This window comes from Molothrus ater, chromosome 5 (genome assembly GCF_012460135.2).
Source record: "Molothrus ater isolate BHLD 08-10-18 breed brown headed cowbird chromosome 5, BPBGC_Mater_1.1, whole genome shotgun sequence".
NCBI classification, from domain to species: Eukaryota; Metazoa; Chordata; class Aves; order Passeriformes; family Icteridae; genus Molothrus; species Molothrus ater.
The window spans coordinates 46,488,451-46,508,435 of record NC_050482.2 but is presented as its reverse complement, the minus strand read 5'-3'; the positions used below and the strand labels follow the sequence as shown (position 1 = coordinate 46,508,435).

Here is a 19,985-nt window from a genome sequence, read left to right as displayed (position 1 = left end):
CAGTAAATCCCTTATGTTAACGAGCATTCACTTCTGCTGTCATATTTCCCAATGCCAGAGCCAGGAGCCTCCACCAGTCCCCTCGGTGACCTCTTCCACAACAACCAGTTGTTCAAGAAAGGAGTGGGTAAAAAAATAATAATAAAAAAATTAAGTCAGATTTTGCAAAGCCAGAAGGGAAAAGCTGTGGAGCAAAGCCCCCCCAGAAGCACTCAGGGGCTTGGCGTGGCCCTGGGAGCAGCTCTGGTGCCTGCTGCCGGTACCTGCGCGGGGCAGCGGCTCCGGGCTGCAGCTGGGAGCTGCAGGTGCTGCTCAGGCCGGCCTCCTGGGCAGGAGGTGCTGCCTGCTCCACAGGCACACCTCAGCCTGCCTCGCTGGGGCTCATCCTCAGTGCATCCCTCTCTCTCTTCTTCCCTCCCTCCCCTGCCTCTTTCACACCGAGATCCTGTGCAAGGTGGTGCTATAGTAACAGACACAATACCTGTCCTCAAGCCACTCCAGTTCGCTAATAAGACCTCATCTATGGCAAGGGCCAGAAGTTTATTAAATATTTACGAGGCCTTTCTGCAGGGAGGGAATTATTGCAAGCTACAGCTCCCATTCACTGTGTACCCCCCACTCAGGGGGGTGTGTACCCCTGCCCCAACACCCTTGCTGGTTTGAGCCCAAAGCTGCCTTCCCATGCCTGGTCATTTATTATTCATGTTGCTGGTCCCTTAGGCAGACAGGCATGGAGGGGCATTGGTGCGATGCTGTTTAAATTAGCAATGGAAGACCAGCCATAAATTGAATCCATTGCATTTTTGAAACACAAAGTGGCTTAAAGAGGTGAACCAGTCCAACTCAGTGTGACTTCGTGACAACAACACTCTTCCTAGCGTGGCAGAAAGTACTTAATGAAAACTCTTGTGGAAATGCAGCTGGCCACTCCACTCATGATGCCTGCACATTGGCTGGGGTCAAATGAAGAATTTCTACTCTTGGCAAGGCCTCAGATATTGGATTTGGGTTATGGACAATTTAAACAAAAAAAACCAAAAAAAACCCCAAAAAAAACCCAAAAAAAAACCCCCACACAAAAAATAGAACAAAAAACCCCCCAAAAAACAACAACAAACAACAACAACACACAAAAAACACAAAAAAACAAAAAAACCAAAGCACAAAAAAAAAACCCAAACCCAAACAAACAAACAAAAAAGCCCAAAGCCACAAACCATTTAATATATTCCCTCTCCCATCAGTCCCTCCCTTCAGGTGATGAGGAAGGCAGAAACTCTGTAGATTGTTAGAAAAATGGAGAGCTTTGTGTTTGGCACATTACCTCACTCCTACAAGAAAAGTGAAATTAAGTACCTGTCAGTGCCTCATCAGGCCAGCAGCACAATAAGAATTGATTGCCCCTGGAAGTCCCCAGCTGAGAGCTGACATGGGGAGGGCAGGCAGCTGCCCACCCACCAACCCCATCTCCTGTTCTGCTACAGGCCACCTGGTGTCCCTGAGCCAGTGGGTGACTCTGAACCCTCTCTCCTGCCCTACACTGTCCTTATCCTTCCACGCTCAGGAGCCACACTTTCACCCTAGCTTCTGTAGAGCTTGATCTACCCAGACTCTACAGAGAGACACAAGAAAAAAAGAAACCCAGAAAACTATTCCTCCAGAGAAACAAACTGGATCTGACTTCTTTTCACCTAAAAACTCCTCATTTGGGTGTTTGAACTGAGTGAGCAGGTTTGAGTGGGATGTAAATCTGGGCCAAAGCTGTGCAAGGACTATTCAGACTATTCATCCACCCATTCCTCTCCTGGCTCCTTACATGGACCCCCAATCTCTGGGTTTTAGAACTCTCCATAATACAAACACCAAATGTCTGGATTGTCCCAGCTCCACTTTGAGGAAGGCAATTTTGGAAAATAAATTTTCTCAGGGTTATGTGAGGCAGGCAAGCAGCTTTCACTGAAATCCTTTATTCCTAGTATAAACCAGGAGGGAAGAAGAGAGGGAGAGGGAGCATACCTAGGAGCTGAGAGTTTGCCTTTGCTGCAGTCTCTTTTGTTGCAGCACTGGTTAGAGTTTCTTCTCCTCTTTGAATAATTCATGTGATGTAGGAAGCGTTGGCTCAGCACAGCCAACACATTTGTCCCTGCAGAACAGTCCTCTCATAGCAAGCATTTAGAACATGGGTACCTCCAGATCTCAGCACTGCCCACATGCCCCTGGAAGGGCTTCTCTGGGTGAGTTTCTCTCTAGCTGGGTTGAACAGCAACTGCTCTTATTGCCAACTCAAGGACTGACCAGTGACCCTCCCTGCAGCACATCTCCCTGCCCTGGCAGCAGCTGCACCTCCTCCTCCTCCTCCTCACACTGCTCAGGCTTGGACTGCTCAGGCATCTCCAAACTGAGCAAGAAGAAGGAATTCCTCCTGGTCTCACTCCAGACCCCTAATCCTGGCTTACCATTGGGGTGTGCAGACAGGCAAAGCAGCAAGGTCACCACGATGGCACGGCCCAACACGACCACGTGTGTGGATTAAAGCAGCCCCTCCAATTTCCACCAGGCACTGCTGCAAGACACCAGAGGTACACATGGGTTTGGGAATATATACATGTGAAACTACAAAACAAAATTGTATTCCTGTAAAGAAACAGGTATTTGCTGGCATTTGAGATAGTATTCTGAATGCTCTCGTGGCAGCTGAACACCTGAAATCATGGAAGAACCCAGCCCCAAACTGGAAATGGTGCAAACTCCAGTGCAAGGAATTCACTTTGGAAGACTGGAACTCAAGTTGGAAAGTGGTGTTCAAAACCCATACCTGCCAGCTGCTGTGGAAAAAAGGGTTTTATCTTGCCCATCTTTCTGGTCTTCTGGTCCTGGTTTGGAAAAAGAGAGCACAGAGCAGACAGAAGAAAGGAGTTATGCTTAAAATGTGGTGTTTTGTTCACTTACCCACACATTCTCTATTGCATTTAGCACAGATGTCTGAAGCCTGTCCTCCATGCATTTGGGGCTGATTCAAGTGGTTCCCTCAGAGATCTATCCTGGCTGGTCCCTGGCAGAGTATGCTCCCCTCAAGGATGTAGGGGTCTCTCATTAGCAAAACCCCTTACCTTACCTCACCATTAACAGAATTACACATTTCTCACAGCAGGTTTCCTCTCTCCCTCCTCTTCACTCTCAGGAATCCTTCACTTCCTGCACGTCTGCAGTGCTTCAGCAGTAGCCCCTTTAGAAATTCCCAGATCCTTTCTCTAAGGTCTAGAGAAAGTGTGTTACTCACTCCTGCTTCTCTGAGGGCAGGCAGCTCCACAGGAGCAGCGCTGCTTCTCTGTGTCCTCCTCCTCCTCAGGCTCACAAGCTAACAAACTGCCTGGATTCCAAAGCACTGCTGCAGAGACTGTCAGAGCAGCTTGGCAGTGCCCTGCTCCTGCTGGCACCATCCACAGGGGAACCAACCAATTCCCAACAGGAATGAGCTGGATGAGGCCATGGCAATGCCTGTGGCACTAATCCCAGCACGCATTCCAGAGCATCAGCTGAGGAACTCTTCCTGGATAACACCTAACATGATAACAGCCCTTATAGACCCAGCTGTCATCGTTACTGCCTTTTTCTTTCCTGTTTTAACCTGTGCCCTAATTTTCTTTTTCAGAAATTATACCACATTGTGAGTCTTCTTTTGCTATCTCAGACCTCCTTAAAACACAATGTATTACATAATTTCATTTTAAGTCTGCTGTTTGCAAGCTGGAGCTAAGTCCAAGATACAGAATTTGCTTGCACTTGTAAGGAAATACTTTGCAAAATTAAAACTATATGGCTCACATAGCTTGTAGATTGAAACTACAAGTTTCAATTGAACTACTACTGTTGAAACTACAGTTGTCCTATCCCTAGAGACAACTAGTAAGTGTATTAAAACCATATTTTAGACCCAACACAGACCTAAACCAGCATGCAGACAGGCACTGCTGAGTGCACATAACACCACATCACTACCTCAGGTGTTTAAGAGTAAAGCGAGCTGCAAGAAAACCCAAAACTGGTCAAGTGCACATACAGGAGATGTGCCTTCCTAACAAGAGCTGTGCCTTGCAGACATAGGGCTTGATTCAGAGTTTCAGCAACCCCTTAAGAAAACCAAGCTTGCAAATATCAGAACTAGCAATAAACATAACTCATGTGGAACAGTACTTTTTACAGGTGCAAGTAAATGTACACCTAGAGGCTATCTAATTTGTTACACTTCTTTCTTTTGTTGAAAAGCCTTGAAATACCATCTTTAGGCTGCTCCTACTGATGATTCCTCAACATAATGGACAGGTAAAGTCTTTGCCACATTTAAAAGAGATTTTTGCTACTGCTTTCAGTGCAGACTGGATAGCATATACATTTCATGTGGTGATTGTCTTGCAAGCAGTCACTTCTCCCAATGCTTGTAAAATATAAAATTTTGATCTCTTTACAAGCATTTAATTATCACAGTAATTGACACCCTGACACCAACACCCTGAGAAAGAAAATTTAACCTTTTGGTGTCTGCTGAATTAGCATAAACATGCTTCACTTTGTGCTGTGATCAACCTTAACAATAACCAAAGGCTGCTGGGCTCCTCTGGTGGAAATACACAAGAATGACTTTGTCAATTTTTAATCAGTTTCTTTTCAGTTCAAGGCCATGTGATCACATCCCTGGTGCTTGTGAAGTGATTTTTAGAACATAATTTGCTCTTGTTATTTGGAGGAACCTTCTTTTGTTAGAGCAAGATGACTTTGCCTTTTTAGCTCTTACCAAGAGCTCAAATGCTCGAAAATCCTGAGTGACCTCTCTTAGTAAGGAAGATTTCTTAAAATTAAACTGAATTTTAAAGTTTTGATGTTTCAAAACTGAGTATCTTTGAAAGTTTTAAATGCCTCCATTTCTTGCAAATGGAGCAAAGTAATGAAGGAGAGATAATGAATATTGGTTTCATCTGTACATAGGTCTTAGGGTTGGCAGACTTTAATGTTTACAGCACTGGGAGTTTGACAATGCTGTGCCCAAGAACAAGGCCTTGATAAAAGTTGTCTGGTAGATTCCATTGAATCATGGAATCATTCTTTCAGGAAAAGACCTTTGAGATCATCAAGTTCATCTGTTAACTCAGCACTGGCAAGTCCACCACTAAACCACGTCCTTAGGCCGTGCCTAAGAGTCCACTCAGATGACAAGCATATTTTATTGTTAGGCACAAAATTTTGGGTTTCAGCCAATTGTTCCTTTGTATTTGTACAGTGTCTGGTGTACTGAAGACCCTATTTCTGTTGGCACCTGTAAAAGGCATTGTAACATTCCATCAAAAAGAGAGCACTGTAGGAATTCAGCCTCTGAGATCTACAGCATCTGCTGTCAAAGATAAAAGTGGTGATCTGGGATCCCATGTTATACAAGGGTTTAGAGTAAATGGTCAATCTGGTCCTTCAGATTTTGAAACCTATGGCTTTACACCTGCAGTATTCTGCCATAAGTGAGGATAGATTCAAAGACTTCAGAATCCTGATATCTATTTTACCATATAGGAGAACTGAGTGCTTTCCTGCCAGGTTAAAACGTTTCATGTTGAGTCAGCCCAAACCATGCTTGTTTCCCTGATAACTGCAGCAAAACCAGCACTAATTCTAAATTTAAAAAGGATCAAAAAAATCCCTCTTTAGTTTCTAGTTTCTGCTTCCTGATCAGATTGCTGGTATGAAAAACATCTAATCACAGTTGGACAAAATAAAAATAGTGGCTCCTGGGATGTTAATAACATATAAAATAACAATAGAAATAAGAATTCCTATTTATAATTTTCCTTACTCAAAACTACTAATTAAGTACTAATTTCTTACCTTATGCTGTGAGAGGGCTTTTAAAGCATTTCTATGTGGAAAGTTCCTATGTGAAGTACATTCTTTTTTCCACAAAAAAAAAAAAATGGGCAGAGTTTTTACATCATTGCACTAACACAGATATATTTGATGATGATTTCTGTGCATAAAGGAATACAGTTTGCTAATTAAAAATAGGTCCTTTTTTACTTTCACAAAGCTATAGAAGAAAAGTCTTGTAGCTGGACAAGACTTTCTATAATGTTTGGAATTCATTTGACAGTTTCTTGGGTTATAGTGACACCTTATGGCAGTTTTATTGTACCTGACAGATCATTTTGAAATTAACATTTTACAGCCTGTCACTATCAGTAAGGAACTGCTTCGATGTTTTTAGAACTCTTTTAGTTACAAGTTACTCAAAAGATCATTCCACCTCTTCAAATTTGTGTTTTCCCTTTTCCTCTTACTAGAAAAATATATTTTACAGTCTTTGGTATTATCTTCTCTCCACGTTTAACAGATAATCTGTGCCAAGCAGTACAGTTAAAATATACTATTCATAACTACCTATGGTGATACCAATTTGTGAACAGTGTCTTACTTGATTGATTCACTAAATTATAGAATGTAGCTCAGTGTGTTTCTCTAATCCTAGATCTGAATTTTTTTAAAAGAAAACATCATGATAGAGGTTAAGGAATTTTTTTTTTCCTTTTACATACTGTTGGAAACCAAAACTATGGGACATGAAAATAAAACTCACTACTACATGAAGAACAGAAATTACAAAACCTGCCTTCCTGGGGCTCTCCCTTACATGAATTTTCCAGTGTCTAACCAGACTTATCTTTACCTACAGCCCTTCCCTCACCTGAGGTACAAAGTTGGTCCCTCTAATGAGGCAACAGTTACCATAAAACTTACATTAATTCTTTATCTTTGGCATTTTAACAACACTTGCATCAAACAAGGGTGGAAACTGGGCAGCAGGTTTGAAGTTGCAAGGGGCTGAGAAGGAATGAGGGAGAAGGATGACTGAGCACTCACATTAATCTTAAAAACAGAGATGAAAATCTTCAAATGCTCAAGCTAACTTGAAAGAGGAGTTGTGTTTATGCTGAACTGCAGTTACGGCTTAGTTATGTTAGAATAAAATAAGCTCCAGAGTACCTTTCATGTGACCTTTTCTTGTTTTAAAATTGACATAGAGACAGCTTAAAATGATAAAGATTTTTTTTCTTTGAGCAAGATATTTGTTTAAAATCAATATCTTAAGTGCCAACAGATGTCAGTTAATACACTGTTAAGTGTATTAACAGATGTCAGTGACTAAATATGTCAAATCTTTTACAATCTATAAATTAAAAAATTAAAACCCACATACTTTTGCCATCATTTTAAAGGTATTTCCATTGCTAAGGTAGCTGAAATGACTGAGTAAACAGCTAGCATGTCCTGCAGCTCTTTTGAAAGAACAGAAGGGAAACCAGCTCTATTTCAATTTAAAATCACTAGTATTTCAAAATTAAGAGCAACACAGAAAGCAAAGCTTCTTCCCTCACAATGCCTGCATTAAAATGTACTGAAGAAAAATGAAATTAAACAACTGTAGCTTCTTGAAGGACACGGTGACTAGTAACTCACAGTTCAGGACAGTACTTTTAATTACTATTGCTTTTGTTCAAATAAATTTTGTTTTAAAACACACAGACTTAATACAGTCCCTTTCTAATGTCTCTAATCTTTATGTACATTTACATACTGAATATTTGACCTAACTTTCACTAGAAAATGTCTGCTACAGCAAAACAGGGACTGGGAAAAAAAGTTAATTATTCAACTTCCTAATCGCAGTCATTCAATTTAACAAGGTAATCACTTCCAACAAAAAGCAAACACAGAAATGAAACATTCCAATAAGAGTGTTAAGACTAGATTAAATCAGAGTTGTCAAGCAGCTGCCCATCAGCAGCAGTAATAGTTGTCAGGACCAGTCAGGCTCTTCCATAAAACAGCATCCAGCAGCATTCCCTGCATAGGCCCCAGGAATGTGAAGAGAGCAGGTGGGAAGGAGATAGAATTTCAAAGAAAACAGGTCCAACTCTGCAGGGCAGGCACTAGGTACTCTGGCATTTTGCAGATGACAGTTTCCACTGTCCTTCCTGGGTTTTTTTTTCCTTCAACAATTCCATGAACTCTGCCTCTCTGCACTGAAGGGTTACTCTATCACTCAGGCACCTGGATTCAGTAATCCTTCAGGTCACTCACCTGCAGCTGCTCTTAACACTTCTACTTCAGGCTCACACTGTCTGTAGAACAGATGACAAGGGAAACAGATGCCTACTCATCAGGCCACTCCACTGCCTTGCCAGAGCTGGACCATCAAGCTGAGATGCAGAGCCTCATGTTAGGTTCCCTTCTGCAGCCCCTCATGGCAAAGCAGCAATCTCCAGCTGAAATGCAACAAGCACAAAATTCAGCCTGTCACTGTCACTGTCATAAAGTCAGCATTCCCTTACCAAGCATCACCAGAAAAAAGAAATTGTCAGACGCCCTTGAGTTTGGTTGCCCTTCTACTTCTAAAGCTAGGGAGCATTGATGCAGGAAAAAATTGAAGAGAAAGTAGATGCAAGAAATGCCTTCACCAAAAGGGGCCTGGAAAAGTAGCAGGCACATGGTCCAAAGGAAAATTCTGACAAAGAAGTGCTACATGTGGGATTGAGCTCAGTTAAGTTGGAAATTATGTGTGAAGAGACTCACACAATTTAAGACACACTTATTTAATCTCTGCAATGTGCCAGAAATCACAGCTTTGTCCTATCTATGTCATGAATAGAATAAGGTAACACTTCCTACCCAGCAGCCAGTTAATGATCTGGTTAGATTAAGAAATATTTACTGTTTGCTAAATCAAAGTATTCCAGCTGTATGGCTCTGGTTTGCAAAATGTAGCAATGAAGATATTGCAAGAGGTATTTGCTATTTCACTGCAAATCTTTTATTTGTAATGGCTGTAAATCAGTAAGACTCAAGCAATGAATTCTTTAGGAAACATATAACCAGTAAGAACAATCAAACTGAAAAAAAAAATCAGCTAATTTAACAGTTTTCTGCTTGCTAGATAATAAAAATAGAGAAACAATAATTTAATCATACACAGAATAATGATTAAAATGTTAGTACTTTATAGTGAAACCACCCCAATTGCAGAAATGACATTTAGTATCTATCAAGTCAGAAAATTACACAGAAAATACTTCTGTTGCTATTTTATATAACAGATCAATAATTTAAGCACAGCTTGCATCAAAATTGTATATAGCTCTACAAATACTTTGATTTTTTTTTCCTATTTTGTAGCCAAGTAAAGCCAGGGTTTGTAGCATAAGGCTATTTGAGGAAGATCTACAATTGAATTTCCCATTCAACAACAAAAGTATGAAAATTATATTCTAGTCTAATTTTATTTTTTCCTGATTCTCCTGCTTTGATTTTTTAAGATTATCATTGTAAGACACAATTATTTTTAGAAATTCTTAAAAATAGAAATAATAAAAATATCTATCTGTTGCCAAGTTAGGACAGATTCTTCAAATGAAATTTACAGTAATTACAGAGGCCTCTGATTGCTTCATTAGCATTTTCTTATTTGCAATATTTGAAGTCACTGCTGTGACATTGGTTAAAATGCTTATTCACAGCTTTGGTACCACAGGTAAGTGTTTATTTCATCTGCGTGGCAATAGCAGGAATTCCAATTCATGGTTTTTTTTAGTTCTCTGCTCTAGTATTTGATTTTTCTGTTCAGAAGATAAGCAGTTATTCTTCTGTGTGGTGTGTGGTTCTAAAGTCGCCTGCTGGAAATCAAGCTCTACGAGGTTTTGATTTTATTTACTCTTACAAGTACTAGGTTGCATCAAGCAGAATCAGACTGACATGAACAAAGGCTGCCTGTGTTATAACTTCAGCTCCCAAACCCCTTGCTTCCCAGGTAAAAGATAGCAATGTTTTCATTGATGTAGTTACAAATGGAGGTTCTTCTTTGATTATTTGACTAATTATTGCAGGAGAATGTAAAACCTAGTCTTTTGATGTTTTGCAAAAGGTGAAGCATTTTAAGAAATTCCATCATAAAAGGCCAAATAATAATTAAGGCACAAGCGAAACGATGAAAAAAACTCCTTTAAAAAATTGGTATATAAATGTAGGTAGGCCATTAAACTTCTACCTATTTCTGAGTTTCCAATCATTACACACCCAGAACAGCCTTAATTTGCAGGAAGAAACTGCAATAGATCCATAATAGTACAGTTCATAGACAAATTTCATACAGAGGGAAAAAAAAAGACTTTTTAAAAAAAGCCTAGAGTTTAAATTTTATGTCTAGAATACTTAGTAAATTATTTCAGAGCCTGAATAACTAGTATTTATTGAGGTACTTTTGGGTTTGTGCAAGGATACGAGTATAAACTGAATTCCTGCTTTGTCAGCTTGGCACAGGGAATCAGAATCCACCTTGTTACCTTATGAACCATTTTCCAGTCCTCTGAGCAACTGCAGTGGTCTCCAGCTGGTAACACATCTCTACAAAGGCCGATATAAAAAAAGATTAATTGAAGTTCTAGTGTATGACAAATCCAAAGGTTGGACTAGAGATATTTAAGTGAAATATCTGATGAAATACAGACAATTTCATTGCCAATATCAAAGAATTCCAGGCGACGAAAAACCAACTGCAAATATCTCCAGCTTCCCTGTTTGAAGATTTAGGCTATCTGGATTGATGAAAGAGTTTATAAAAATGTCAACTCTACTCCACAACAAACCAACCCAGAACATGTGGATTTCAGCACTTGAAACCTTCTAGCTTAAGAAACAGGTAGGAGTTATGGATCCTACCAATATCCAGAACTGGAGAGACAAAGAGAACATTTCCAGGGTGAAGGACATGCCAGTCAGATCAGGACTCTGATTAGCTGAGCAATTTAAGGCAGGCATTTTCTCAGCAGGGAGCTGGCATATGACAGGACTGTGCTCACTTGATGGAGACAGCTGTGGAAGGAAAGGGGCTGCTCTCATCCTCAGCAAGTGAAATCAAAGAGAGAACTGAAGCCAGCTGATACTTACCTTTCCATTTTCACCTCATCTATCTTTTTGTTCTTTCACTCTCTTCTCCCACACCATCTCTAAGCAGATCAGACATCAGATGTCTTGTACTTTAACAATTTATACCGTACAAAAGGCTGAAAACTACATTTCTTCAGAGTGCTGGCAAACTCTAACCTGCCAGAGCAGTGTATATTGAAACTCTGGTTTAGAGAAAGGGCTGGTTTATGGGTCAATGAGCTGTGAAAATCCAAATTGAGATCACTATGTGTCATCAGAAAAAGTAAATGCTAATTTTAGAGGCATCTAGTGTGGTAATTTTCCCCCAGAACTTTAATTCACTGCATGAAGACAATATGTGATGACATTTGACAAATGTCTGGACCACAATCTCTAAGAAGTGAACTCAGAAGTACATGGGATAGAACTCAGAAGTACATGGGAAGTATATTTTGTTTGTATTTCAAACAAAATGTACAGGGGAAAAGTGTCCTGTAGAAGTTACTGTTAGTTAATTTAATGAAAATTATCAATAAAAATATCTTCCAACGTGAAAATATGAAAATTCATTTATTTCCATAGGCAACCTAATTCAGAGTACAAAGTGATGTGTATTTCTCAAAACTGTCACTGTACCTTTTACATAGCTTTAAAGTAACTGATCTAAAAGTTGATACAAGAATAATTTTGGTTTTGAAGAGCTGTCCAATAAATCAGATATACACTAATGCCATGCTATGACAGTTCTATTTATGAATCACGGCTGACACAACAACAACATCACTATAAATCCCATGAGAATTTTAATGTTTTACAATCAGAACATAAAACTGCCACTAGTACAGAGACTGTACAATTAGACAAATAAACAAGTATTAAATATTTTGCACAAGGCCTGAGTTCACTATAACACATTTTGATTTACAGCTTCATCTCAGAAATCTGTACAGCAGTTAGACCTGTTCCAGAGAACTTGAAGACAATACAACTTCAGGGCTTATTTGTTATGTTGATACAAGGGTGAGGCCTGAAAGGCAAGAGGATTTGGTGTATGAATCCAAGGTTTTACTGCCTTGTGTCATTTTCTTGCAAAGCAGTCAAAACTTAATTGAAGGTAATGTACAAGGCAGAACCTCAACTGAAAATCAGCTCACTCATCTGAAGTTCTCCAGACAGATTTCCTCACAGCTTTCCAAAGGAAAAGTTCACAATGAGTATATAAAATGCAGCATATCTCTTAACAAAGAAAAAGAAGGATTACATATGCAGCAGGGTTATTTTTTTCTGTACTTCCCCTCCCTTCTTTCATTGGAAATGGCACTAATCACCAATATCCCACCCAACCCCAATAAAAAAACCCTAATCAATAAGCAAAGGTCACTCCAAAGTCCAAAAACTTCATTGCAATGCAAAATCTAGTAATGCAAGATCCAGTGTTCATAAACTTATGTTTAAAAAACTTTCCTTTTCTGCTCAAGTCACACAGATGTAGGCAGAGTAAGCATGTATTATTAATAATAGATAACACAAGTATCATAGAATTCTTAGCCTGTATGGAAGCTTTATGGAATTTGATTCAAACCTAACTTCTCATTTAATCTGGTTTTTTTGGTGCAGTTGAACTGAAAAATCCAAAAATCCTATAATCTAGAATATAATCACACTTATCTATCTACAGACACAGATAACATTACAACAGAGGTCATAATACAAAAGTCAACATACATTTTTCTTACTTTAAAAGGCAATCAGGGTATTTGTTAGGGTTCCACATAAATGTGAACCAGTTGTTGCTAAAAAGATGAAACAGAAAGGAAAGTTTTAAAGAATAAGGCTTGAAATGTTGTGCACCTACACATCCAAAAATTCAGCCTTTTACCTGGGGTACTTAACACCTGTGTAAGGCCACAACTTCCCCACAACATTTCTTATTCACAGTGAGGAGAACATAGTATCTTCATTAAAACAAACTAGCATCCTCCCAGTAGAATTTCTCTCCCCCATCTCCCAAATAATTGTTAACTCCTTTACCTTTCAAAAGCCTCCACTGGTACTGCTGCCCTCCTGCATAAGCAAGTTCCAAGGGCTGTTCCGTGCCTTAGTCACACCATTTGTGTGATGAAAAGGAACAGAAGCAGTTCCCTCCCCCAGTGACACCCGTGCCATTTCATTCCTGGTTTCTCTCAAGAGTCAGAACTAGGGGCTTCTAAGCTAATCTGAAACTCAGTAGTCTTAAGGTTCTCCATTAGCCCAAGTAGAGAAGGTTTTTCAAGCTTCTTATTACAATCCTTTCCTCTAGCAGGATTAGTTCGTTTTCTGTGACTGAGTTTTGAGAGGATGCTTCAGACACATTAATACTTAAACCCAAATGGAACCAAGAGCTCTAATATGGAAAACACTGCTGTCGTGGTGCAGTCATGTTCATTCAGCATACACCAGAGCAGGAAAAGCACAACTGATGTAAGATGTGCAGCTATTTTCACTTAGCTTCTCCTTTTTAGAAAACAAAATATAGATGAATCACTTCAAGAATAGGAACTTATGCCCTTCCCTTTACAAATCGATGTAAACTAGATGGGCTGGGCATTTCAGCCCAGACTCTGTCCTCATTTCCACAGTAGAATGAAGACATGCTGACAGTGGGTGAGCCAAGTGGGTGCACAGTGGCTGCTGTCATGATACAACCTGACAGGCTTTCACATTTTTCCTTTAAATTAAGTTGAATATGAAGGGCAGAACTTCAGTGTAATTTAGTGCCTTGTCTTCCTCAAGGCATTGTAAAGAATAACTTATTACCAGGTTACTATTTCATTAACAGCATTTGTAGTTTCTTAACCACGTACCAATTCCAAACCTGTGTTCTCCACTTTACTTTGCATGAGGAGTAGACAGACCCCCTCTGCTTCAGGCCAAGCTAGATGTAGCACTGCTTTCCATCCAAGTTCAGCCACAGGAGGCTCCTGGAACACCCACATTTTGTAACATTGTCCCTTCCCTTTGTCTTTCCCAAAAACCAACTTGGATGTGAAGCACAACTGCTGCTCTCAAACAACTCACTCTGGCCACAAAACAAGTCTTCCAGCCTCTTGCAGGGCCTCAGAACAACGACGTCTAAGGGGAGAGATCAGTTGGCCAAAGATTCCTAAAGAAAAACTATTGTAGAAGGAGCCAAGTGGCATGTGGCCATGGTGACTTACCTCTTGCAAAGTGCTCTTTCCTTTAAGTTAAGAAGAAATCATTTGAGAACTTCAAACACTGAGTTTCCTGACATACTAAGCAAGAAGCATCTATGTGGAAAAGGGATTGGACTCGCTGCTTTTGTTGCATTGAGTTTAGAAAAAAAAATTAAATAACTGGAAAATTTTGTTAGAGCTTTTGTAAGCACCCTTTCCAGTTTTCTTTGTTGTTCTTCCAGTCTGGGCATTCTGAAAATTGCAGCAAACAAGAGAAATCAAAGTTATGCTCTCACATATAAATGAAAAAAGGCCTATTGCTTGAGTCAGATAAAGACCTTATTCCATTGCATTACCACTTCAAAAAAGAGCTTATTTTAATTTGAACCTGTAGGATTTATTTTTACTTTGTTCTTACAAAACAGTGTATGTTCTGGTATAGCCCATGACAAAAGCACATACCCCAAACCACACAGTTTAAGAGGTCTAGTAAATGAAATCAGATCATTTTTTTTCTACTTTCCCTGCAATAGGCTAAACTAAATCCAGTTCTGAGAAGCTCCCAGTCCAGAGACATCAGGACACTGACTTTTAAGACTGCCTTTGCCATAGATGTATTAATTTAATACATTTTAGAGTCCTATGAGATGTTTTTAACATAAACTTATTTTCCTAATAATTTAGAGGAATACAGATTCAAGTAATTCTTCAAAGACTTGCCTTAGGTTACCCTAACAAAACACAGCTTCGAAGGGTTGACATAAAAGAAGACATGAGTGTGATTGAGAGTATAGAGTGCCAGCAACTGTAAATGAATTTAAATAGTTCAACAGTTCTAGTATTGTACTTCAATTTACATGGATATTTTAACATAAGCTACAATGCTTACCATGAATATTAAGAGCACATAAGCATCACAATGTATTAGGTATTGTTTTCCAGACCACAAATTTATTGGTCCCAGGTATTTTAAAATGATAGGACTAACGCAGCAGCAATTATACACAAAGAATTCTTTAAGAAATATGCTTAATGCTATCACGGCTTAGAACTGTGGAAGTATAACAAAATACAAGTCATATTTACAGCATAAGGCCCTTTGGTTTCTTAAGCAGCAAATGAAAGAAGAGTTTCTTCAGTGAAAGGCTTTGAAAAATAAAGCAAGTAGGCTTTCCATAAAAAAGGTAACTAGTTCTTTCCTTCTCAAAATAACCATTTATAGTCTTCAAAATACTAGGTAAGAAAGCACTTGAAATTCTTAGGGAAAAAGACGTTAAAACTCAACAGTAGTATCTGACAGAGCAGAGATTCCACCATGGGCAAGCTGAACATACACCTTCTGGAAGTAGAAGAAACTACTATTTGGATTTCTGGAGACCTTTATTGAATTTAGCATAATACAATAAAAAGGATCTGAAATACCTGTGTATTTATCATACACTCTAGAGCTTACAAATCCGTATTTGAGAAATCACTTCATGTCAATCTATCCTTCATAAGGACTTGATTTAAACCGAAAGTAAAATGAAGTAGTTCACTCTTAGTCAAGGCAATTTATGGCAGTCTGCTTTTTCATAAAACCCTGTGCAAATTGTATAAGGTGATCCTTTTTCATTGTCTCAATTGAGCCAAAAATTATTAATTAATTCAAGATATTTCTGTGTAACTACGTAACGTGTGTTTAGTTACACAGTTGGGGCAGTCAACATGAATTTCACATTTACATTCATTTTTTGAGGTTTCATAACTACAGGGTTTTTTTTCACATCAGTTAGAAGCAGCATCATACTAGCCAAAACAATGGAATATACAGTAAATGTGATGAAATCACCACACGTATTTTAAAATCCTGCTTAAGTGGTATGTTGCTTTTGCTATGGGGCTTGTAACAAGGATGTGGCATTATAGAAGAGCTTGTAAACCAGCATGACCTTTGAAGCAGTGTTCTTCCTCTGTCCCAAACTTGAACCAAATTTTAGAACAACTTCTTATGCCTGATGAATCTTGTTAGATCTTACTACCACATTCATTACATTAGCTTACATAAGAGAAGAAAGTCAAAATACGCTCCCTTCTTAGTCTCGCCCTTAGTTATGGGTTAGAGTGCTCTCTGTATAATTTGGCTATCAAAATTTTTAGGTCAGCATAAAAATTTTCTTTTTGCAAACTGTCATAGGACAAAATGACAGCTTGTGACAAATTCAGGCAACATGAGTAATTCTCCAGGTTTGCATCCAATAGCAGCATTATACCCCATAAGCATTTTTGCTGAACGTAAAATTTTGTAGGGAATTTCATTGACTTGACTGAGTTCAGCTCTGAATAATTTCAATATACTTTTTTTTCAGATGAATATACGCATCCTACCTTCAGCACTCTCATGTTGGTAAAGAGACAGGAAATCTTTAGCATGTAAGATGACTTTGCACTCACACAATTCCACTGCAGTACCAGGCGAATGAAACATCAGCCTTTTTTCCTGCCCAGAAGTCTTTACTTTGCTGGCTTGAAAGTTTCCCAAAGTCATGCTTTTATTAATAAAACCAAGATGTTAATCAGCTTACCCATGATCCAAATTTCACCAATCTTTGAAGGAAGAAAACAAAACACTTTACCCAAAAAGATCTTTTAAGTCATTGCTAGCTGAGCTGCTGTTTGTCATTGTGTTTGCTGGCTGTGCAAAGTTCTGAGGAGAAAAGAAAGGATTACCCTGTATGCCAAAGCCTGGCTGTGCTAGCATGTTCATCTGAGGTCCCAAGGCTGTATTGCTCGCATTCGGGGACCCTGAAGGTGGCACAAACTGATTGACCCACTGGCTTGATTTCTGTTGAGCCAACTGCTTCATGCTAACTTTGGGTTTTTGAGGACCAAAAAGATTATCTAAAGCAGACATATCTGGGGGTCTGTTTTGTTGTGTCAGTGGAGAAATTGCAGATGCAGCATTCATAGGACTGTAATTTGGCATATTGGCAGGTGGTACCATGTTCATCTTGGTTGCTCCTGTTGCACTTGGACCACTGAAGAAATTCTGAGTGGTGAGACCTGCTCCCATGGTGAATCCAGCAGTCTGAAATCCCATATTTGTGTTTAGTCCATTTGTCATATTTCTCTTTGCGTTGTCAATGGGTGATGAAAATCCCATGCCAACACCCATAGAGGGAACAGAAGAGAAGCTGTTTGAAGATGCAACTTGAGCTTGGTTGATAGGACGGCTGGTCAAAGATGCCATATTATCTATCAAGGTATCTGTCAAGTCTTTTGTCTGCAAAATACATAAAATGCAGTTAAATGTTTTCCCTGTAGAGACACTCTGGCAACAGTATTTTATTGTTACCTCTGCAGACCTGGTATTAATTTTTCAGAAATTAGAATTCACTGCAAGGAATTGTGCATGAAATGTAATAATACACAAGAGAAATTACATTATTTGTGTTCTTTGCTACTTAGAACTAATTGTTATGCAGCTTTAATTTGACATCTAAGACTCCACACACAGCACTACTGTGATTGTTTGCTTAAATGCCTCATTCCTATCCCCAAATCTTATATATATTTCCTTAAGAAACTCTTCAGAGAAAAAACCTTTCTTAGTATATCCTTTTTTCTTATCTAGTACCATGACCTTCTGATAATAATGACACCCTTGGAAACTCTAGCAATTTAAAAAGTGGGAATATTGCTAATTATGCAAATGGAAGGCACATGAAAATTTAATTTAGCTTTTCTCAGCTGTGCTGTTGTATCACTGGAGAAAAAAAAAGTGACTCACAGAAGGAAAAATATGCTAAATGCACACAGCCCTTGAAAAAGCATCAGAGCTCCAATGGAAACAGTGCAGTTGTTTGTTCTCTCTCACCTGCTTCACTGGAGGTGTCACTGTAGTTGCTTGGGGCTTAAGAGGTTGCTGGCTTTTCAGTTTCTGTGCCTGTTCTTGTTCTTTAGCTAACTTTTGCTTCTCTTCCAGTGTAAGTGAGGCCTTTAAAAGAGAAAGTACTGGTAGTATGTTGTACAAAATGGTTATTCTAACACTCATATTTTTATTTCATACTAGCACTGTTGTTTCAATAATATGTGGTAAATATAATTATTTACACAAAAGAGAAAGGCAGTAAGTGAAATCTACTATAATATTTACCATATCACTAGAAAGTACTTCAAGCAAATAAATATAATATTAAGAGCAGCATAATGAGAAATTTGGGCAGATCTCAAATAAGAGAGACATCAGCAAAACCAATTTAGCTTTGTTTCCTTAATATTGGAAAAGAAAAAGTGTTCTTCACAGTTTTTGTTTTTATATGGTTACTAACTTGATCTAGAAATTCAATTGACTGTGGAGTTGAAGGGAATTTCATTTTAAAACTGCTCGAGTATTTTGAGGATTTTAACTCCACTTCTGTTAATAATGAAGGATGAAATAATTATATCATTCCCCCTTACTTTAAAATTAATGCAAGGATTCAGAGAACTAAAAAGAAAAATGATAAAACATAGATTCTGGGCAGCATTTCCATAATTAGTACAAAAAGAATTTTACAATACTTAAAGCTTAAGTATTACTGCTTATATTTTATGTTATGCTATGTTTTTCCTTTACTTCTTGTATTTAACCACATATTGACTGTTTTCACTTAACTTTGAAAGGTACAGTAAAATTTAGTCTCTATTACTACTTAAAATTCTACATTTTATCTTCATTTCTCTTTGTCATTTTTCAATTAGTCATAGAGTCTAACTCTGCTCTTCCCTTTACTCTTCGTACCTATATCCAGTGGTGAAGTTTCAGTTTAATTTAAATCTATAATTAAGGAGAAAGAAAATGACCCCAAATTTATAATCCTAATTGCTGCCTGCTTCATACAAACATATTTTCAAGGAAAGGCTTACATGAAAACTGAAGGATATGATCTGAACGTTTTTCATGGACCTTCTCATGTGACTATATAAACCAGTTAGTTTTTCAACTAAAGCTTTAAATATTGTACCTATTTACACACTCTTTTTCTGCAACCCTATCAGCTTTGGATTAGACAGATGGAAAAAAAAAGAATTACAAAAAAAAAAAAAAAGCAAAGCACACCTTTCTCTGTATTGATGATATCTCATTCTCTTTACTATCAGATCCACTAGTCAGAAGGTCAGCTCCATTATTAAATACCTTGTCAATCTGTTAAAGTTCCAAGAAAAAAGCTTCATTATTTGAAATACTGCAATTTAAGGCTATGTAAATATCAACTAAGTGATTTTAAATTTCAATGTTCTATGTCTAAGTTACATACTATTACTTACCTGATTGCCTGTACCACTAGATCTTGCCTCTTCACCCCCACTCATTTGGTTGGCAATGTCCAAGGATCTACACAGTGCAGAGTATATTACAACAAGACAACTTTGCAATCACAGCCACAACATTAATCTAACAATGCAGATCATTCTTCTGCATTTAAATAATACCAAACAATTGCACTGAGAGCAACCACTTTTATATAATGCCTTCAGGAGACTGGCAAATGTTCCTTTGAGAAGTAGTAAACATCTCCTAATAACCTCCCCTGGTCTTCATTTCTCCCTTTGAGCAGGGTGACTCAGACTTCAGATATCACAAATTATTTTGTCTCAGAAATCTCACTTCATATCAGGCTCCATAAAATAGCACCAAGTACTTCAAAATATCACAGCCTTCTAAAAGGCTGCAATGTTTATGTTTCTCTGATATGGTTTATTTCTCAGCAAGTACAGGAAAGCAGCTTAGCACATAGAAGTGGATCTTCTGCCAACTGTGCTTATTTGAGATAATTCTCAACTACTGAACTTGGAATTACCTGATTTTTTTATTGCTATGGCTAGAGTTCT

The 19,985-nt window shown here is 38.5% G+C and overlaps 1 protein-coding gene across 2 annotated transcripts in view; it reads right to left on the bottom strand.

Annotated features, from left to right (window-relative positions):
• Positions 1 to 11,510: 11,510 nt before the first annotated feature.
• The window catches only part of SCYL2 (SCY1 like pseudokinase 2), a 34,230-nt gene continuing 25,755 nt past the window's right edge, over positions 11,511 to 19,985 (bottom strand). For both annotated transcript variants that reach the window (XM_036400674.2, XM_036400675.1), the window contains 4 exons: positions 19,422 to 19,488; positions 19,213 to 19,299; positions 17,989 to 18,108; positions 11,511 to 17,394 (listed from right to left, as the gene is read on the bottom strand). In XM_036400674.2, the coding sequence (XP_036256567.1) occupies positions 16,744 to 17,394; positions 17,989 to 18,108; positions 19,213 to 19,299; positions 19,422 to 19,488 (925 nt within the window). In that variant the 3' untranslated portion in view covers positions 11,511 to 16,743. The remainder of the gene's footprint in view (positions 17,395 to 17,988; positions 18,109 to 19,212; positions 19,300 to 19,421; positions 19,489 to 19,985) is intronic.